This window comes from Gymnodraco acuticeps, unplaced genomic scaffold (genome assembly GCF_902827175.1).
Source record: "Gymnodraco acuticeps unplaced genomic scaffold, fGymAcu1.1, whole genome shotgun sequence".
Lineage (NCBI taxonomy): Eukaryota > Metazoa > Chordata > Actinopteri > Perciformes > Bathydraconidae > Gymnodraco > Gymnodraco acuticeps.
The window spans coordinates 1,869,719-1,891,708 of NW_022992130.1; the positions used below are offsets into that span (position 1 = coordinate 1,869,719).

Sequence of the window (21,990 nt, forward strand, 5' to 3'; positions counted from 1 at the left end):
TAAGTAGTGGTTATTATTAATCTATCAAAATCCACTGATAAAGAATGTAACAGAAATGGTACGATCATATATTTTTTTAATTCAGTTTACGAATAGAGTATTACAGAATTCCAACAAAAAACATCAAAAACATATTTTGTCGCAAGTAGAAAATTTGGTTTATTTACGGTACATAGAGTGGGCAAAAACATTCTTTGAAAAAATGTGCCATTGTTTTAAGGCATTCAAACTTCAAGAAGTTAACACTGTAAAAAAGTGTTGCTCTGTAAATGTGTGACAAATATTATAACAACATTATCAATAATGATAAAAACAAGTTGGATCTTGTTTTAGAGGAAAGTATTTGTTTGGTCACACAAAAGTTAAACCATAGCATTTCTTTAAGATTAGTTGAATGGTCCCCTCTTATTCATTGCAAAACAGGGATTTTAAGTTTTAAGTTTTTCTTAAAGACAGACAGAAACATCTTTGATTAGACAGAATATTCTAATGTATTTTCATAACTTGCACTTTTAACACTTTTTTTTTTTTAAATCAGGTGTGCAACCCTCATAAGGCATTTGGGCAAGAGTCCTGACACATTTCAATAATATCACACAGCACAAAAGGTAAATGCAGCCTCTACACATGCCTCATTGGCCTTATCTGAGGGAGAGGGTTACCTTGTCCGAGTATATTTAAAAATAAATGCTAATAATAATTTCTTTTTGTGTATCGAGTGAGAAGTCAGGTTCCGTGTTTCAGTCTGAGGCGTTTTCACTACTCAAGAGGTATAAACTGCATTGAAACAGAGAACTTAATCCTCATAAGAACCCTTCTGGTACAGTTGGAGACAATGGGTGTGAAAGTATCCCAAAGAATAGCACATCTGAACTGCATTCGACCGAGGGTTACTCCGGTATGATAAATATGGAAAGTTCAATAGAGTGTTGCCTGTCTTTGTGTCGGCATTGAACACAGTAGCTTATGGTTTAGCAAGACTAATATCTTACATAAAATAAAGAAAACCTTAGCTTATCACAGACAAACAATAATCAAGATGAAACTCCACTCCCTGTGGAAAGAGACAAAGCAGTACTGAGAGAAGTTAGCGCGGAAGGCCCTTAACATTGCCTGAAGACAAACCTCACTGTTAAGGGTTTCAATGAAGCTTCCAAAGTGCCAAACACAATTAATAAATAGCACATTAAACAAATAAGATATACAGTAAATCATTCTGTAATCACTGCTTCAACAAATCACTAACTTGTTTGGTTGTCCTACTCCTGCCAAACACGACACAAATCCTAATTAGCCTTTTCATTATGTTTGTGCCCGGTTTTAAATATTATGTTGAAAAGCTGTGCTTGCACATGTAGTCAAGTCGCTGGCTGTGGCGAATAGTTGGCGAGGACACTTCAAAAGAGGCCCAAACAGTTTATGGAAAAGTTTACAACTCTTTAAAGCCAAAAATATGTCTCAGGAGAGGGTTTAACTTATAATCAGAAGCACGGTAATCACGCCCCCCCCCCCACCACCACTGATGAAATGCTGCTATACCTGTTGCTACGTTCGGTCTCGGTTCGACATGTTCGGTTTCATTTGCAAAGTTCCTAGCTATTGTGACTCAGCCGCTTTTGTGGCTGCCCTCACCCGTCCGCTTGACGCGAGCCATGATTACTTCCTTTGACACGCTCTTGGGGTCCGTGGCCAATCCCATGAAGCACATGAGATCTATAAAGGCAGTGGTGATGTTGAGCTTGACGCCAAACTCACTCGTTGCATAGTCAAAGGGGAACGTGTGGTGGTAGTTGTGGAAACCTTCCCCTGAAAGACAAAAAAGAAGGACTTTAGTGTGTTGCTGAATGTCAACAAGTTAAATACCAGAATTAAGATATGCATGCAACAATCAGATGATACATTTCTGCTCATTTGAACACATAACAGGACAGTGGCACAGGGCTTTATACACACAGCTGCTGGTAGCATGTGACTGGTAATGTGATTTGGAGAAAGTGAATTGGCGACTCGGTAAAATCTTAGCGGTGGACTGTCATGGAATGTCATTTACAAGCTGCTGAAATCAGATTTTCTAGATTAGTCTCAGTAGTCAGTATAACACTGTTTGGTTGTCAGGGTAACAGCCCAGGTGTGCCCAAAGCCTTCAGAGATACGACACCTCATGTCCCATAGGGTACTGCAGTAGGAAACATCCACTCCACTGTGTGTGTGTGTATATATATATATATATATATATATATATATATATATATATGAAGCCTATGAACCAATTCTGAAGTTCAGACTGAACTCTGTAGAACGTGTCGGATAAATTGAGATTAGTACAAGTACTAAACAATCCAGAATGCTTTTTTTTCCTGTAGATGAATTTTGAGACAAATTATCACAAACGTTCTAATTAATTTAAAGTAAGGTACTAAAGTTGCTTCATTTACGCCGAATGCGTTTGCTACAGTTGCTCTAGGTCAGGGGTGCCCAACCAATCGATCGCGAGATGTGTCTAAAAATAGAACAACATTCTGTTGTATCGTTAATGTCCTGTAACATAATCTTCCTGTCCAGAATAATGCACTTGAACGCATCAAAGCTTTGTGATTGGCCGGCGTGACCCCATGTGTCGGGGCGTGGCTGGTGGGCAGTGGGCAGTAGTTCGCTGACGTTGTCCGTGTCAACAAGAGTGACAGTCCACACGCAATTATGGCAGAAGCAAAAAAGCCCAAAATATATAATTTTCACTCCGAGTGGGAGGATGATTATTTGTGTATCTATTCCAATTCAAAGTCCATCTGTCTCATCTGCAATGCGAGCGTGGCTTTATCGAAGAAGAGTAATTTAGGAGCGGCATTTCAAAACAGTGCACAAACGCTGCGAGACGGAATTCCCTCCTAAATCTGCCCTACGCTCCAAAAGGGGAGGGGCCTGAAAGGACAGCTAAATGCACAGCAGTCCATTTCCACCAGGCCCAACAACAAGAGCAAGGCTGCTACCATAGCATCTTATCGTGTCAGTCACGTTCTTGAGAAACACATGAAGTCTTTCAAAGACGGCGAAGTTGTGAAAGAAGCTTTCCTGGAGGCTGCGACGCGCTTTTGGGGACAGTAAAAATAACAGCAGAATTTCAACAGGTTTTTGATATAATAAAAACTCAAGTTAGATACCGTTATTAATCAGCTGTAAGTTTTAGTTTGTTTGAACTTATTCATTATAATTATTGTACAAAATGGTATAAGAATGCAAACATTAAGATCTGTTCAGTTTAAATTGATTATAGTCTATTATCAATTCAGGTTAAGAAACTAGTGTTGCTTGCATCCTATTTTAGCTTAAAAACAAGAGTAAAAAAGCTATCTTACTTGTCATAAAATGGGGAAGATTCTGGTAAAGCTGCATGGAAATACAGTTGAAAGCCAAAAAAAGTCTGGCAGAATTGTCTATTTTTGTGCAATCACAAGTTAGCTAGTGAATGAAATTAATGCCGTTAGCGGCTAACAATGCTCAGCGCTGTTTGCAGCAACACAGCCCTGTGGTGTCAGCCACCGCAAATACATTCTTGACTCGTGGGAAACAATGATACTGAAAATAACCTCACTGTCCTGCTCTAAAGAATGACTAAACACACAGCTCGAACACTGAACACCTCTAAAGTTCAAAGCTGAAACGGGCAGAGCCAGGACAAAGTCAACACCAGCCGCTGGATTAGCAAACTGTTCCAACTACAGACACCAGACTGAATCAGCTTTCAGAGAGCCCCTACTGTGGTTGACTTTACAAGAAAAGCCTTCAACAAGTGATGAAAAGATCATTCAAATACCCCTCTGGCACGTAAAGGCATTCAATTAAAACAAAATGCTTATGTTGTCATAATACAGAATGAGCACGACATCACTGTGGGACACAATATAGTGGATATTGAACATGCCGTTTCCTTACCTATGGCACTGAAAGCAACAAACGGGTTTTCCCTCGGGTTGATGGATTTGTCATAAGGTCTGTTGCCGTATAAGTGCGCGGCGCTGTTGACCAGCCAGGTGGCGTTGAGCATCACAGCGTATCTCAGGAGTCCAGGGACGAAGTATGCCAACACCAAGGATTCACCCCAGAAGTACCAGGGCACCATCATGGGCACGACGAAGCAAAGCATCACCACAGAGAGCTTGTAGTGCCTGAAATAAACAAAAATAAATCATTTTTAACAGATCACTTGGCAATAGTTGAATCTAAGAATAAATTAACCCAATGTTTAAATAGTCATTTTAGAGTTAACAGACATTAAAAATGGTTTTGATCTGATAGCAAAAGTCACATGATATATCAGGTATGACACACTCTTAAATTCCACATGTGTTATCTTATAATGGTATGACAGCAACTATAAACATGATTAACTTAAGAGCAGAAGATAACCAAATCTGGGTCTGGTGCCAGAAGACTAGACGGGGGCAAGCTGTGATTTGATCCTTGGTCCAAAAAGAATCCCTTATCAGCTGATCATGGATATCAAGTGTTATCTTGGTCAATATAACCCAGAATAAAACATCCTGTAGAGCTTGGACCGGAAGGGAAACAGTTTCAATAACTAGACTCTAAATAAACCGTGCAAATACACATATCTATTTTGTTTCATATCCATAACTTCAACCATGAATTAGTTGACATTTTTAAAAAAAAAAGGGGGATTTCCAGATATAAAGTGCTGGCAGTTTTGTAGACAGGTTTGCATTGGCATTGTTATACGTTATGGATTAAGAGATATTTTAAAGGCAGTATGTCAGGTAGCATTTCATTTTGCGCAAAACACATATTTTGCAGAGAGAAAATCGCTGAACAGGTGATGACTGTGAAACAAAAATGTAGTTCTGATTTCATGTGGACTCTCATTAATGACAATTAGTAGTCGGCATCTTTGAGCTTCTTTTACATTTGAACGGCAGTAAACAACATGAGTTTGCTCACCTTCTCTGAAACATCACCACTTTATCTGCCTTCAGGTCAGACAACTCCAGCTTTTTGCCCTTTTCAACGACATCCGGATGTTTACGAACCATCAGCCAACCGACGTGGGAGAAGAAAAACCCCCGTGTGGCATTGTGGGGGTCTGCGTCCGTCTCTGAGTACTTGTGGTGGACGCGGTGGTCCCTCGCCCACTCATATATGTCATTCTGCTCACAAAGAGACATGAAAAGACAGATTAGAAGATAGCTAGAAAAGGATTAAGTGCAGCACGCATAGATATGCATGGGAGGGTATCAGATCATCAGATTAGGGTCAGAGATAACAGTGGTAACAAAACATGTATAATCATTAAAATTGCTTCATTCCAAACTGAAAATCCTACTATTGCTACTTTATTTGTAATAGTTAAAGCTAAAACAAATATAAAAACGTAAGTACAGCTATACCATTAAACCAAGTGTCTGTGAATATTCTGATATAAGCACTACTTTGTGTTGTTGTTTTTTCCAAAAATGTCATATTACACTTGTGTGTTAAATGCATATGACAAAATCATGTTTGTACACCCATGTATAAAACTTAGATTTTAAAAAGGTTACCACATACATTTTCCCACTTTAGCATAAGGATGTGAAAACAAAAACACACATTATTTGGGTGGAGGCTGACTTAAAAGAGGAAGTAGCACTTGCCAACTAATACATGTAAATACACATGGAACCAGTTGTGCTGTTGCTGCAGACAATTTGCCCGTGGGGATCAATTAGGCGAATTTAAACTTATTTTTGAACTTATTCCTGTTTTACCTGAAACGCCATGGAGTTGCCGAGAGCGAGGAAGACCCGCAGAGGAAAGGAAGCCTTATAGGATCTGTGGCTCCATAGTCTGTGTGCACCGGCAGTCACACCGAGAGCACTGATGAGATAGCACACTGCAGCTGGAAGGAAGAGAGGTGGAAAGGACACATATCTTAGGGGAAACTGTCATCGCTACATTGAGATACATTTTACACCCATGAGAGCGGGAGTCACTGGGACACCAAGTTCTTTCCATAACACCCTGGCCTCTTTGTTCAGCGAAAAGTCATGTATATGGGGAGATGGGACAGTGGCAGCGTGCATGTCGGCCCTCACACTTTTGTTGTTCTAAAACGGCTCAATGTGTTTCTATGTGAAGCACAGACAAGACTACGCAGGATTTGAGACCCGGGGGCTTCTCACTGGCATTCTGTAGTGGTGCCACACTGCTCACAATGGGATGTCTATGGGAATGGTGATTGTGCTTTGTCTTCCTCACTGAAAAAATATGCAGCTCAGCATTGTAAAGAGAGGGGGAAATTATGCAGTAGCAGTGTGGAAACAAAGTTGAGACTGTTCAGAAATCCAAGTCATGCCTCAATAGTCTACATATAGAACATAAAGTGTAAATAATCAACTAACAGTTTTTCTTTTAACACTCAGATTCAAATACTAGTAGAGCATGATACTAGTTGAGTATGCAACCTATTCAAACAATCCCAATTAGTTTGCCACCAGCCACAGATTTGAGCTCTTTAAAAAAAAAAAAGGCACAAACATACATTTAGATGGATTTTTACAATAAAATGACAAGGCCAGGTTGACTCATTCTACGATATTCCCATAGGCATGACCCCCCCCAGGCTGGATGTATTGTAGTTAGCAATGATCTAACAACATCAGCACATTCTGTTCTGACTGTGGCCTACATGGAGAAAGAAAAACTAACAACTAAATGCTGCGTAGCTTAGCCTGTTATTACAATATGGTAAATACTTACTCCATGCGACAGTTGAAACCGAGGCAGAAGGCAGGAGAACCAGTCCATAAAGCGCTCCTAGATGAAGGAACGTCATCAGGATGATATTTCTCCACACCAGCATCCTCGGTGGTTTTGGACCCTCTTTCATTTTATAGGTATCGTCAAAAACATCCTCCACCGACGTTTCTGCCACAGCAGCTCCGTTCTGTAGCTTGACATCATGAAGGGTTCTGGTTTCCGTCATCTTTGCTGAAAAAGGGGGTTCTGTAACAACAGTGCGCAGCAGGAAAACACACACAGACACAGAGAGAGAGACACAGACAGAGAGAGAGAGAGCGATAGGGCGAGAGAGAGAGAGAGAGAGAGAGATCTGTTAAATGCGTACGGTGGGATGGAGAAACGGGGAGGAAGGTACGGCGGCTGGCTGTGAACATGCAGCAGTCTGCGAGCTGTCCCTGTTTTGTGAGCCGCTGCCGCTCCACTGGTTCATATCAAATGGTATTTAACGTGAGCGCGTGCTCAATTGTTACACCACTTCCCACCGGCATACACATCCCAGATAGGATTTGAATATGGTTCGTGTTTCACCAGAAACCACTTTTCATCGACCAAATTCCCGTTATTTGTGTCACATGCCGAATCTTAGAGATACGCCAATTTGAATATATTTTCACCCCGCATGTGGCGCATTAAAAAAAGAAAAAGGGACACTCCTCTTTTATACATTACACAAACACACGACACACCTCTTTGCTTTCCAGCGGTTTATAAGTCTAAAAAACGTCACGACAATTGTGTAGCACCGGAAGATGCTAATGTGCTCACGTGTAGCATATGTCCAAGTTGTAACATGAGTCAATGTCATAATTATGATAAAACTACACTAAAAGCTAACCACTTCCTGTAGGGAACTGGATGTTAAACTTTTCCAGGGGCTAGCTAGCAGGGCTAACCCTATGGTGGACAAAGTTTGTTTAACGTTAGCTACATACAAGTGGGCATCAGACCGTGTCGTGTATAGATGTAATGACTAAAACAAAGTTATTACACAAATGTAAGACGTGATATAAGCCAGTGGCGCAGCAGTGATATGCTGCGTAGGCAGAAGTTACAATATGTCTGCGAATTATCCCTGCGGGCATCTGCCACACCACTAGCCAAATACCGCTTGCAATTTGCATGACACTCGGCGTCTCTTCAAAAAATTTCCATTCAAATTCTTTTTAGATAATTACGTGCTCATGTTGCGCTTACGTACCGTGTAGTCGACAGGCGTTTTTCAGTACAGAGGAAGACACAAAGCTGCAGGAGATCCGGGTGCAGGGGAGATGTGGGTGAAGAGGAAGCGAGAAATGCGTTCGGTAATACTGGGTGATGATCCCCGGTTACTGAGGATCTCTTATTGCATATTCTGAGGTCCTTTTAAAGCAATTGGTCGATGAGGAAATGGATGCCACATGTTCTGGGTATCCTATTGGTTGTTTGCTTGTGTTAACCACCCTCCGTTTTTTTCAATCCCCAGACATTCTTATCATACGTTTGTATGCGATCCAAAACATTTCTCAATCTTTCAAATCAACCTCTCGATCTTATTATCTCTCCTTAGTGTGTTGAATCATTGCAAGATGTGGCAAACAAAGGTCAGTATATTTGATAGCATTATGTCATACAGCAATGACAGTCTCAGTCAGATGAGGACATCAAGAAATTTGCATTTGGCTCTGTCCTTATTCCCACTTGCATCTTGTCACGTTTTCCAACAAGTACATATATGTAGTGTAAATGCAATTGTACTGTCTAGTCTAGTCTGCCATCATCATGGTTATGAAATGTGAAGAAAAACGTTGTACACAGTACATTTCTTGACTGTGTGAAGGCTGAAGCACACTGTATTTTCTTGGAGATGGGTGCATGGAAGGATAAATCCAAAGGCAAGAGAAAAGGGAATTCCCACAGCACCTGACAAGAGTCTAAGGACCGATGGTTGTGTCATGTGTACATTTCATTGCAGGTAATTCAGAGTGGGGGAATTCCCTGGCCTATTCAGATGCAATACTGGTATCATTTAAGTACAATATGTTAAAAAGTGTGTTTTCAAATGTCCAAATCAAAACACAAAGATATAATATGATGAAACTACTTATTAAAAATGACATGTTTGTGTGAAATGTTGAAGGTAAGATGTGATTATTATGTATAACATATACAATAAACCGCAGAAACCTAATGTGAAGTAAACACAAGTTCTTTTTGTAAAATTAGCAAGAGCAGAGTTAGTAAACATGACTATGATAAGGGCATGTATGTGCCTGTTTAAACCATAGACTATGGTTTAAAACCCTATACCCCGGGCAGTGTAAAAAGGTTAATTTCCCAGCTTCATGCTAACCCCTCATGAACATCATCATCCCATGACTTCACCCAAGAGATCAAACAATATCCTATCTAAAAGCCAAGGACGCCCTGATACAATGTATGACCTCACATACACCCTGGTAAACTCTGGAAAAAACGTGGATCACTCACTGTACACTCATTATGATATTGACCTTTAGTCAACTGGAATGAATGGGATGTCACCAAATAGGATGGCTACTAAAAAAGTGGTTATAACGCCATCTGTTGCACAAATTCAGCTACTGCAGGGCAGACAAAGATAATCACTAATATGTGGACAAAGATTATGAACATCTTTCACAGAATTGTGAATCCATTGTAACACCTCTTCAGCAACTTTTAGGTTTGTGACGTTTATAATGGATAAACACTGTGTAATACATTTATTGACTCAACTCTGTAATGTAATCATATCCTACTTTAATATTGTGTCAGCTGTAATTTGGCCCTTAGTGTTTTATTTGTTAGATAGTTCACAGATTTGTATCTTCAGTGTCAACTTTTATATTTTCTTCTTTTTTAGTTCCATTTAATTTTATATTTTGAGACTCTATAATTGTTTATATTATAATTAGGTGCGATGCCTTGTTTTACGTGCTGCTGGGACAAAAACATTTTCCAATTTTGGAACAATAAAGTACATCTTCTTATCTTATCAATAAAGTACATCTTCTTATCTTATCAAGGTGAACTCTCATCTGTTCACCTGCTGCAGTAAAAGACAATCTGTCAGTGCAGTACAACACAAAACAATAAGATTAAAAAAGGTGCACGCTATCTAAAATAACAGAAAATTAGCTCATGTAGTGAAAATAAGTTGATCTGCAGAGGCTTTCATTTTGAGAGGTCACAGGTCTCATGACAGGGTTTGTGCTGTCGCGGTCACTATAGGAGATGGCCTCTTCTACATGTCAAGCCTTACATTTCACTATCTCCACACAACTCAGAGACTAAATTACCTTTTGAATTTGTCCAAAGAATCAGCAACAACATTTGCTGGCTCTAACTGCTCAAATGTGAGGATTTGCCATTTTTCTCTTTTCTTTATCATTGTTAATTGAATATATTATGATATTTGAACTGTTGGTGGACGAAACAAGCAACTTGAAAGCATCATACTGGACTCAATGTAAGTATATTGTATATCCTAAAAGATTTATCGAAAGAATAATTAAGTGCCTGTTTTGGATATTGTTACTATGCAAGGACAAGTACTTGAAGTGGTTACCAGTTATAAATACCTAGGTATCTGGCTTGATGATTGTCTTACTTTTAAACTTCATGTCAATAACCTGCTTAAAAAGCTGAGGGTTAGACTAGGTTTCTTTTTCAGAAACAAGTCCTGTTTCTCTTTTGAAGCCAGGAAAAGGCTAGTCACTGTGACCTTTTTACCTGTGCTGGACTATGGTGATATGATCTATATCAATGCACCTGCCCATTGCCTGGAAAAGTTAGATGCCGCCTATCACAGTGCCCTGAGATTTGTTGCTAACTGTAAAGCACTTACTCATCACTGTACCCTGTATGCCAGGGCAGGTCTGCCTTCACTAACTGTACGGAGGCTCAGTCACTGGTACATGTTCATTTACAAAGCCATGTTGGGTAAACTACCTTTTTATATCTGCTCTCTGATCTCTCGACGAATTGAAAGTACATATTGCCTGAGATCTCATGATGTTGTTTTATTAAATGTGCCAAGTGCTAGGACTGTCTTAGGGAAGAAAGCTTTTAGTTGTGCAGCTCCACTAAATTGGAACAGTCTGCAAACATGTTTAAAACTGAGCACTTTGGTTCCCCTGCATCATTTTAAAACTCAGCTGGCTGACATGCTGTTTGATATTCATGGTACCTGTCACTGTAAATAGAGTTTGTAAACTGTACCCTGCACATTATGTTGTATGTCATCCTTATTGTTGTTCTGTTGTTTTTATGTTACATGTGTAACTAATGTCCTGCAGGTCACCCTTGAAAAAGAGATCTTTTGATCTCAAGGGGCTTCACCTGGTTAAATAAAGGCTACAAACAAACAAAGTATTTGTTGCAGCCCTGAAACAAGGTCTAATCAAGAAAATAAGTGAAAACATGTGTGTGGGTAAAGATAAGCCATTATATTTAGCATACAGTGAATTATTATTTGATGCCACATTAGAGTTACAAAGAAATTAGTGTTGTTTAAAGCTCAACTCTGAACTAAATCATCTGCTACCTCTCAAATAGTAGCACCAGTTCACAATGAGGAGTGTGTGGAAACATGTCTACAGGCACAGCCAGAGTTGGAGAAAATGCCTCTCCTGTGAGTTTCTTCATCGGGTCAGGAGCACAACAAAGCTCCCTGAAGTTCCTCATAGCATCCCCATCCGGTTTGCAGGACACATAGACCAGCCTGCGGATATTAGGTTGGTTTCGTAAAGCTCGGACCACTCGGTAGTGGAGGCCAGCTCGCGCAGGATTCACCACAGCAGCCACAGGCCCTCCACCTGCAGAACTCAACTGTGACATAACTCCAGGAAGCACCACCTCAGCCTTCCCAGGGATAAACTCACAGTTCAGTACATTATTGAGAGCTGCGTTGTGTCGAGCATCTTCCACTGCCTGTTCTATGAGCTCTATACCAATAATTCTGTCCACTCTGGGAGATGTAATAATGCCGATGGCACCTGTCCCACAGCACACATCCAGAAGAGTACCACCAAATTGTGTCCTTTCCCCACCTTCCTCTGGGTTTGGGATACACAGTTGTCTCACTGTGCTATACAGCACCTCAGCTGCTGCCTGGTTCACCTGGAAAAAGGCATCGGCAGATATGCGGAATTTGAATCCCAGCTGCTGTGAATGACAAAACAGCAATTAGGAAAATAGACACAATGAAGATATATGGATTTTGTAATGTCAATTTTCCTCTGTCTATTATTATACAAAAATATTACTTAGTTATAGGACTATTATAACAATAAACACAAATAGCCTGAAAGTCATGGGAATCCACTGGGGGAGGACGTTTTAATTGAGAATGCTATCACATTGCATTATGGAAACATTAAGATCCAATGTTTCCAGAACTTGGCCCAATTCAGGATATCATGGTTTGGGCTGCATCAATTTTGACCTTTTGTGCACGTCCCCCAACTTTATGGAAGTCTGTTATTGAATCCTTGGAGTGCTTTTGAACATTATTGTTTTTACTGCTGATGATTGGCTGATTTTGTGAAACACTTCCAATGTCTTTGTCATTTAATGCAACTATTAAAATAGGAAACAGAGTAAAAGTATCACCATCTTTAAACATGTAAATAAAGTTAAATTACCATGTGCTTATAGGTATATAAGCACATGGTATATCTAAATGTATTAACACAAGAATGTACCAGAATAAGTACTGCTTCAGTTGGACAATTACTACGTTGCAATGCTGGCATACTACAAAGTTTGCTGTATGCGATGTGAAGTCACTTAAGGATTCCCTGTAATGTTGCCCTATGGTTTGTATTACCTCCTCGTATATGTGTGGCTGACCATGCAGGAGCTGGTAGGGTGATTGCTCATGAGTACAGCGAGTCATGGCGCTCTCCTGGAAAAACAGTGAGTGCAGCTGGCAGACTGATCCCGGCCCTCGTGTGAAGTAATCCAGCAGCTCAGCCTTATGGACCACCACCTCTTCTGGGGTCAGCGTCTGTGGATGAAAGTACACTATAGCCATGGTGTGGCCCTCTGCATTGGTCCTCACTGTGACCTCTCTCCAGTGACCCCCAGTGTAGAACAGCAGGCAGGGCTCGAGAGAAGAGAGGCGGATAAAGTCCTGATAACATCTGGCCACCCTTGTGTGCTTCTCTGGCATGTTGAGAAGGTGGTCTCCATTGACGCAGACAATGTTTCCCTTCTTCCCTGTGCCCACGTAGAATCCAACCGTCTTTGGATTTCCATCCACTCCTCGGTTAACAGAAAAGGTAGACTTGTTGCGGTAGCCATCCCTAACTGGTGATGGCAGAACAGGCAAGACAGGGAAACTGAGTTTGGTTCTGACAGGTAATGAGGACTGTGATTGTAGTTCACCTGAAAGATACCCAGACAGCTGAGACATGATCCTTTCCTGGTGCTTTAGCTTGAGCTCAAGTTGCTCATCATAACTCAGCCTCCATAGAGGGGTGACCACATCAGACAGCCTTTCCTCCCAGGACAGATCAGTCAAAGTAGTCTTCTTTTGACTTTTTCTCAAATGTGTTTTCGGTGGTGGTTTCCTCTGATCAGCTAGAATCGTGTCATTCGTTGAAAACCACAGGCAGGTTTTCCTCAAAGCATGCAGATATTTGCGTTTGATAAATAAGACTGACCTGGTTTGTGCAACTGCGAGAGCCATTTTGACTTTCAGAGAAGTGAATGTCGTAGGGTGCCTCAATTGTCAGCTAGTGACACGGTCACAGCCAGTGAAGCTAAATATAGCAAACAAAAGAAACATCTGACCTTAAATATTGCAGATTAAAGACGTAGGCCTACTGCCCGACGTTAATGAAGTGCATGCTGGTGGTTTCAAATTGCCATGACGTACTATTTACGAGCCAGATAACGTCTCGGCGTCATTTCTGTGCGTCCCAGGGCAAGTAAACATTTCCGCTGTGTCGCGATCATCGCGATGGACTCAAACAAGGACGAAGCGGAGCGGTGCATAAAAATAGCCATAAATGCCGTCAACAACAACCAACGTGATAAAGCCAGGAAGTTTCTAGAGAAGGCCCAGCGTCTGTTTCCGACCAATCAGGCAAAAAGTACGTCGAATAAGCGTCTGTTACGGCGGTGGTTGGTGTCGGTTAGTGGGCCATCGCTTCGCTGTGAAACCAGCTAACGTTAGCATAACCGTCATATCGTTACACCAGCTGCTCCCACAATTGGTATTTGTAGTTTTTAAGGACCCTACCCGCGATCCATGTAACATATTTGTTTACTTAACTGTCTTAGATGTGTACGATCTTATTGTCACTGGCTATTAGATCATTGCTGTCCTTGTTAGCAGCTTCAGTGCTAGCCGATAGCTAACTGTACTAGTGAATTATCAGGATCAGAATCAGTAGGTCTACACATACATAGGAATTGGCTTTGGTTTAAATGGTGCATACAAAGACACAGATAGAAAAGAAGCAAACAATTGTACTATTTTAAAGACTATTGTAACAATATAAAAATAAAGGCAATATTTACACAACATATAAATATGTAAGAAACTGAGTACAGTAAAAGAAAATATGACAAATACTCTATTGAAACTGCAGAGCTGTGCACATTTAGAAATATGAAGTATGGAGCAGAAATGTGCAACATGTTCAAAGGGTTGTGCAGGTTTCAGTATTAAAATGTGCATTAATGTAATGCATAATGTGTTTATGGGGTGGATAATAGTCACTGTGGGCACCAGGCCCTGTTAATGTGGATATCTGATTATGAACGAGACTCGGGTGTCATCCTTACATAATATTGCCCCACTTTTTTTTCTTCAGACTTATTGGAGTCGCTAGCCCAGAATGGAAAGCCCCCAGATGAGAATGGCAGTCCTGTGAACGGAGACGGGCCCACTATGAGGCAACGCAGCCACGGAGAGGAGCCTGATGTCTCCGCCCGGGGGGCCTCAGAGTCGGCCAAACCATACACTGCAGATCAGCTGGAGGCTGTGAGAAAGTCAGTGCAATGTGGATCTGTTCTTTTGTCTTAGTTTAAATGTACAAACCACACACTAGAGCTGATCAAATTAAGACATCAGGACATGTTTTACTCAGTTCCTTTACATCATTCAATAGTGTGACATTTTAGTCTTAGAGAAAAGCTTATTTAGGTGTAGTAGTGTGTTTTCAGAAACTAACTATTACTAAAAGTGTGTGATTTACAAGTAGCTAGAGCCCCTTATGTTCATGACACTCAACTGAAAAAGTCGAATGTATTGATTAAGTACTGCCTTTAGTAGCAACAATACATGTTATGGCAGTCACATGAAAAACTAAATCCAAAGTATTTTTTCAGACAAGGAATGGATTGATTGGAATATTTGTTATAGTATTTTTGCATTTAAGCCCCACCAGTGACATAAGAATATTAAAAGGAGCAAAAATCAAGGGCAACAACTAAAGCCGGATTACACTTATTATATTCAGAATGATGGCTCTTTTTCTTTTTTCTGACTATTCAATGTAAGTCTACAGTTGTCTTGTGTTTTTAAAGAGCAATCAGCATCCTCAGAAATAATGTTGAAATAACTGATTGAATGTCACGATTCAAAATGGTTTAAAATGTTTTGTTTATAATGTGAAAAGTGTTTGTGTGTTATTAATATTTGTGTGATTCCATTTTCCCCTTGCAATCTGCTAACTATCTCTCTGGTTGGTGTTTTTGTTGCTGTACTGCAGGATTAAGAGCTGTAAAGATTATTACCAAATTCTGGGGGTTGAAAAGGCCGCCTCTGAGGAGGATCTTAAAAAGGCTTACAGAAAACTGGCTCTGAAATTTCATCCAGATAAAAATCATGCACCTGGAGCCACAGAGGCATTTAAAGGTAATTTAAAAGTTATCTCCTGTGCTGTTCTATGGAAGACATGCGAATGGGAGCTTACTTAAGTCCACATTTGTGGGGGCCTTTTTGTGTGTTTTTGCAGCTATTGGCAATGCCTATGCCGTGCTGAGTAACACTGACAAACGAAAGCAGTATGACCAGTATGGAGAAGAGAGAACAAACCCAACCAGACAGAGACAACATCGTGATTTTGAAGCAGACATCTCACCTGAGGACCTCTTCAACATGTTCTTTGGTGGAGGCTTCCCATCAAGTAAGTAGAGGCCAGATAATAATAATAATAAAGCTTTATTTTTATAGCACTTTTCCTACAACACATACAGCTCAAAGTGCTTTACAAAATGACACATCACAAGTTAAAAACAAACCACAATGAATCGAGGGTCAATCACGGATGTTGTACTTGTGCAGTGCGAGAGAGCCTTTGGTTTTTCTCTGTTTTTCATGTTTGGAGTAACATTTCTCAGGAACCCATTCGAGAGCAAGCCTTATCCTTAACTGTGTTTTGCATAACCCTAAGCGTTGACTTAAAGGTAAAGGCTGATGGTTTTGCCTGCTGACTTTACTCAGCCCTTATCAGCACACATTCTCTGAGTCAATGGGATATGGCTGTTTGTCCTTGTGAATCTCCTTATTTTTTGCCCTGCCTTTGCTTTCTTCTTCAACAAGCCAACAAAAAGGAACAGACAGATCCCATCTTTAGTGATTGCATTCTTATGTTGTGTGTATATATATATATATATATATATATATATCCTTTCTTACTGGTCTTTAATGTTTGTCTGTTGATTTAGCAGATGAAGCTGCTGTGATTTAAAAGAAACATGTCAGTCTTTATTTAACAATAGAGTACCTTAGTCATAGTGCCATTATCTACCATTAGTATTTTACTGTAGGAGCATACAGCAACACCTTTTAATGTGTTTCACAGATGCATGCATGTAGTGGACTGCTCAGTAGTAGCATTTCTACATGCTTCGCACTTGAGTGTATTGTATTGTCTGCACTATTTGGAGCCTATAACCAAATAATGTATTGCTTCCTTGATCAACCTTGGTAAAAATGTTACTCTGCATGTAAGCCCAGTCACACTTCCCTTTTTTGTTTTGTTGAGTTTGTAATGATTATCAGGAAACCCAGCTGCTGTGATTGGATATTTAGATATTATTGTGCCTCAATTTCATATGGCTAACAGTTGTAGCACTTCAATCTTTATTTTCATTTCTTTACAGGTAACGTACACGTTTACAGGAATGGAAGAATGCACTTTGCACACCAGAATAGGCAAGAAAGACAAGGAGAACAGCAGAGAGATGTAAGTCCCGTCTCTAATCCTTTAATTACACTTGAATTTGAAACCAGCTGATGCACTGTGTTTGCGAAACAGTTATTAAAGGTTTTTTTCTCTCTCTTGACAGGGAGGTCTGGCTCTGTTTGTCCAGATGATGCCCATCCTAATCCTCATCGTTGTTTCTGCTCTCAGCCAGATGATGGTCACGCAGCCTCCCTATAGCCTTAGATACAGCCCGTAAGTGTTTTTCCACTCAAAGCTTTCTGATGCTGTGGGAAATGTCCCATTCGTCTCACTCTGTTATTATGTCTCCTCTATACAACAGATCAGCTGGATATATTCAGAAAAGGCATACATCGAACCTGAAGGTGCTTTTCTATGTGGGAGACCGCTTCAACGAAGAATATTCTGGGAAAAATCTGAGGAACGTTGAGAAAAGTGTGGAAGAAGACTACATCTCCAACCTCAGAAACAACTGTTGGAAAGAGAAGCAGCAGAGTAAGTCGGGCTGCACACAACAAATGTTTAATTTATAATGAAATAAATCTGCACATGTTTTTGTCTGATACTGATCCGATACTCAACAGTACTGCATTTGTACAGTGTGGCACCATGATTTTGAACTTTTGTGACATTAAATGCCACTGTGTTTTAAAGTTAACAAAGGATTTACTTAACATGTGATATTTAAAGAATAGTTGATAGAGACCTACCGTACTTACACACTCTCCTCTTGTTCTTTCAGAGGAAGGATTACTGTATCGCGCTCGTTACTTTGGAGATTCAGAGTTGTACCAGAGGGCACAGAAAATGGAGACTCCAAGCTGTTCCAGACTATCTGAGATTCAGGTTATACTGGATGGCTAGAAACCACTCATGGGTGCACATATGGGTAAGTTGCCACAACCACCACAATGACATTACATTACAGTACATTTACTACTGTGTCTGGATTGATTTCCACCTTTCCACATTGATGTTACCACTCACCATAATTAAACTACTCGCCTAAGGCAGTTTTATTTTTGACACATAGTAAAGCAGTTCCAAGCAGGGACTGATACCTGATATATGTCAGCTATGTTGTCTCGGATGTCGGGGAGTCCCCACAAGCACTTTGCAGCACCGACCAAAACAGTTTTTCAAACAGGTCAGAGCAAGTGATGACAGACGTTTGAGCAATAAAAAGAAACGCCGTCAATTAAAGCAACTAATGGATCACTGTGATTAGCCATCTTTAACAAGACTCTGCTAGTTGATTTAAATACTGACCTGAACAAAAAGCCAAGGCTGCCTGCAATGTAGGAAAGCATCCAACACATATAGTATAATTTAAAAAAAGTTGCACAGCTATGAGAAGTTTGAAATTATAGTTGTTCATTGGCTAAAACATGCATAATTGTCGGTATATTCAATTTCTTCTTGTGGCTGTTCTTTGATACTGAGCTTTGCACAAGTGTTGGTGTTAATGAGTGATCTGTGTAGAGGTCATCTGTGCGTGTATAGGAATCCAACAGTTCCTCCCATGTGGATAACTATCATTTATTCTTTTTTTTCTGCAGGTTCTCGGTACTTGAATCTAATTAGAAGCAATCGGTCTGAGCCTACTGAAATTGGAGCATATTTCTGCAGCAAACCAAGAGAATCAAAAATGCCTTACATGCAGTGGGCAGCAGACCTCATCGGGGAACCTCTCTGCAACTTGGTGTAGATTGACTTCCTGTAGAACTGTGAGAAGCTTTGAGTTGACTGCTGACATTTTTCTTACTCTAGTGTCTTCAAGATGGTGAGAGTCCGCTGGGCGTCACGGTGGAAAGTAAGAGCCTAGTTGTCTATTTGAACGATAAACAAAGCGGCTAAGATTAGCTTTCTCTGTCCCAGTCTTTGTTGTTGTCCTTAAACATTTTGAGAAACCTCATGGCCTTCTCATAGACATATGTCTGAGCCACTCACAAGGAAAGTGTGTAATTTTTATAGTTCTTAACCAATGTAAATATTCATTTTACTTTTAACAGTGCAGGGTTTATTGGAGTTAATATCATTTACTATAATGTTATTTTGTGGATTTGCTTGTAGCCTGTTGGATCATAAGTATTGAAATTGTTGCACAAATAAAAGTAAACCATATTTATTAAATTAACATGCTAATATTGTATAAAAGTTTATTTGAATTAAATTTGTCCGATAATTGACTTGAGCATCTTTTTCCCTTAAAACAAGCCTTGGCTAATGGCAGCATGCTATCATGCTAACAGTGACAATGCTAACATTCTAATACTAAGTAGGTGTAATGTTTACCATGTTCAATATTTAAAGGTCCCATGTCATGCTTTTCCGGTTATTACCCGTCCCCTTGTGTGTTATGAAGGTTTTTATGCATGTAAACGGTGTGCAGAGTAAAAACCCTCAAAGTACACCCTAGCGAACAAATACCTCCTCAAAACGCCTCGTTGAGTATACGTCATTGTCCATTGTTTACTTTCTGGGTATTGTGACGTAGGAATGGCCAGTAGCCGCGCCCAGAACTATGACGCGATACGGTCATGCGTTACCCAATGGACCAATCCGTGGAGCCGTTACGTTAAGCCCCCGCTGATTGGTCCTCCCTGGCTGCAGGCTGATAACAAACAGTTGGGATCGCGGCGAAATTCTCTCTGCAGACCCATTCTCACAGCGTTTATCAACCTTTTTCTTACTCAATATCAAGCCACACTTATTGTTTTATATGGGCATAAATATGTCTCATAATTTGTGTGAACATAAAAATAATTTGTGTGTAAATATGTGATTTGGAAATGTAAAACACCATCCACAAATGCATTTAAAAGATTTGCAAACTCAAATAAATGTGCAAGTGTAAAACGGATCTGCAAATACGCTAAATATTCTCACAAATAAAAAAAAAGATCGGTGATTATCTCTTTAACATTGACAACTTTCGATCAGGCATTTGTGAATCCATTTTGTATTTTGCCGACCAAAAATGCGCTTGCGGATCTCAAATCTCTGCTCGTGGATCTCACATTTCTGCTTGTGAATCGTCTTTTTACACACACGGAATTTTGAGACATATTTTCCGCCGGTCTCGGCTAAAATCTACTCCTGTCACTCGTTGATTTTCGGAAACCACGTGATGGCCTGCTGATGACGACATTTCCGCATGATTTCAAAGTAAGAGCATGATGGTTTGTTTAATGCTGTGTTTTTTTAAATAATGAACAGCAGAACGTTAGATGCATTCTTTATCATCATCATCATGTTATAGTGATACAGTTAGTTTGTGTTAGTTTATTGGCTCAATACAGCATATATCGAGCACTTTCGTTGAAGTACAGGCTATACCACTTTCGGGTCCCGGGGGGAGCAGCGAAGCAGCCCAGATCAAACTATTTCTTCATTGTTTGTTGTGTATTCAGTCAAGCGGGTCAAAGTTACAATGTAAAATTGTAAGTACAATGTAAAGTCCTGTACTCTGCAGGTGCCAGTAAAGAGCAATACAATGACAAAACCTTTCCAAACAAAACAACTAGTAGGTAGGCATGCAGGCCGGTATAGGTAGGTAGGCAGACAGACAGATAGACAGGTAGATAGATGGATAGGTAGATAGATAGACAGACAGATAGATAGACGGATATCATATATAGATACTTCATTCATCCCAAATTGTGAAATGTGTGGAAACAAGTATAAACACAATAACATTAAATACAAATGAAAGCAATAGACAGGAATATATGCATATAGTAGAAAGGACACAATGAATATTATAACATTTAATGTAGCCTACTATGAAGGCTGACCTAAATACGGTGCTTTTCTACAGATTACTTTATTACTGCACTGGTAAAGTAAAATTAGGCCGATTAATAAAATGTGAAGTGCTTTGTAACTTTGACCCGCTTGACTGAATACACAACAAACAATGAAGAAAGAGTTTTATCTGGGCTGGTCGTCATCAGCGGGCCATCACGTAGTTTCCGAAAATCACCGAGTGACACGAGTAGATTTTAGCCGAGACCGGCGGAGAATATGGGCCCTTCTCACTTCTCTTATTTTTCATTTCCTCGCTCCTCGGTCTCGGTCTCACCGGAAGTTGATTTGTCTGCGCCATCTTGAGTAGCGTCCCAATGGCCTTATTTTTGCCGGAGGACCGAGGAGCGATAACGGAGGAGCTATAACCGAGGAACCACCAGACCATCCTCCGATGAAATCCTCAGACACTCGTCCTGGGCCCAGCCCCTTATCGCTCACTGATTGGACGAGGCAGTGCATGCACTGATCTGATGCTTCTTGACATGAGAGCAGTTTCCCAGCGGAGTGAAGAAAACACGTGAACCTCACGGGAGTCACTCCTCAGTTTATACCGTGTTTTGTTTCAATTCATGTATCATTTAGTTACAAATATGTGATATATCTGAACAACAAAGTGGTCAAAAATCATTTTATTCATTTTTTGGAAACATTTTCATGATCGCTTTTTTCGTTTTACATTTTCATTTATTGTCATTTCCATTCAGTCAGTCATTAAGTGCTATTAAAATGTGAATTTGTTACATATCCAAACAAACAAACAAAGTGTGCAATCCAATGAATGTTAATCTAACTGGGTTTTGATAGATAACATATCTCTTTTTCTTCTCTCAATTATTTTATTTCTATTGTGCACTCTAATCAATATTAATCAAACTATTGTTCGTTTATACATTTTAAGAATGGCGTTTATCTTTTTTGAGAATTAGTTCTTATTTTATTTTATTTATTGGGGTCTACAACAGATGATACAAATGTTTGTGTCAGTAAATGTGTACTAACAGAGGTGGGGTGTGTGTGGAAATAACGGGGACAGAGCTGCTGTCAGACGATCAGCTGTGCAGCGTCATCACAAACGGACGTCGCTTCACGTGACGCTCCGGAGGAAAGGACGTCCCATTGCTCTTAAAACTCATTTCCCTGCTTCTCGTGGTTTCCTTGCATCTTTCCATGCTTCCCTGGTGGGAGAGACGCAGGGAAACGACGCAAG

General features: G+C 40.1%; 3 protein-coding genes across 3 annotated transcripts; 1 reads left to right on the forward strand and 2 right to left on the reverse strand.

Annotated features, from left to right (window-relative positions):
- Window positions 1-134: 134 nt before the first annotated feature.
- scdb (stearoyl-CoA desaturase b) lies at window positions 135-8,281 on the reverse strand. Its single transcript, XM_034203751.1, has 6 exons — window positions 7,991-8,281; window positions 6,751-6,996; window positions 5,760-5,890; window positions 4,954-5,159; window positions 3,931-4,163; window positions 135-1,806 (listed from the first exon to the last, which is right to left on the reverse strand). The coding sequence occupies exons 2-6, from the start codon at window positions 6,974-6,976 to the stop codon at window positions 1,607-1,609; spliced, it is 996 nt and encodes a 331-aa protein (XP_034059642.1). The 5' UTR covers window positions 6,977-6,996; window positions 7,991-8,281; the 3' UTR covers window positions 135-1,606.
- Window positions 8,282-11,216: 2,935 nt separating this feature from the next.
- Window positions 11,217-13,733, reverse strand: trmt2b (tRNA methyltransferase 2 homolog B). Its single transcript, XM_034203820.1, has 2 exons — window positions 12,620-13,733; window positions 11,217-11,955 (listed from the first exon to the last, which is right to left on the reverse strand). Exons 1-2 carry the CDS (start codon window positions 13,481-13,483, stop codon window positions 11,332-11,334), a joined length of 1,488 nt encoding a protein of 495 aa, XP_034059711.1. The 5' UTR covers window positions 13,484-13,733; the 3' UTR covers window positions 11,217-11,331.
- On the forward strand, window positions 13,661-19,162 carry dnajb12a (DnaJ heat shock protein family (Hsp40) member B12a). Its single transcript, XM_034203822.1, has 9 exons — window positions 13,661-13,889; window positions 14,616-14,793; window positions 15,516-15,661; window positions 15,762-15,932; window positions 16,912-16,994; window positions 17,098-17,207; window positions 17,296-17,468; window positions 17,716-17,862; window positions 18,533-19,162. Exons 1-8 carry the CDS (start codon window positions 13,757-13,759, stop codon window positions 17,835-17,837), a joined length of 1,116 nt encoding a protein of 371 aa, XP_034059713.1. The 5' UTR covers window positions 13,661-13,756; the 3' UTR covers window positions 17,838-17,862; window positions 18,533-19,162.
- The last annotated feature ends 2,828 nt before the right edge of the window (window positions 19,163-21,990 follow it).

Coding starts and splice junctions, on each gene's coding strand:
- trmt2b (XM_034203820.1), bottom strand. CDS start 13,483: ATGGCTCTCGCAGTTGCACAAACCAGGTCAGTCTTATTTATCAAACGC. Junction 11,956..12,619: donor AGCCACACATATACGAGGAG/GTAATACAAACC, acceptor TGTCATTCACAG/CAGCTGGGATTCAAATTCCG.
- dnajb12a (XM_034203822.1), top strand. CDS start 13,757: ATGGACTCAAACAAGGACGAAGCGGAGCGGTGCATAAAAATAGCCATA. Junction 14,794..15,515: donor CAGCTGGAGGCTGTGAGAAA/GTCAGTGCAATG, acceptor GCTGTACTGCAG/GATTAAGAGCTGTAAAGATT. Junction 17,469..17,715: donor TTGGAAAGAGAAGCAGCAGA/GTAAGTCGGGCT, acceptor TTGTTCTTTCAG/AGGAAGGATTACTGTATCGC.
- scdb (XM_034203751.1), bottom strand. CDS start 6,976: ATGACGGAAACCAGAACCCTTCATGATGTCAAGCTACAGAACGGAGCT. Junction 5,891..6,750: donor GGTTTCAACTGTCGCATGGA/GTAAGTATTTAC, acceptor TCTTCCTTCCAG/CTGCAGTGTGCTATCTCATC. Junction 5,160..5,759: donor GCAACTCCATGGCGTTTCAG/GTAAAACAGGAA, acceptor CTTTGTGAGCAG/AATGACATATATGAGTGGGC.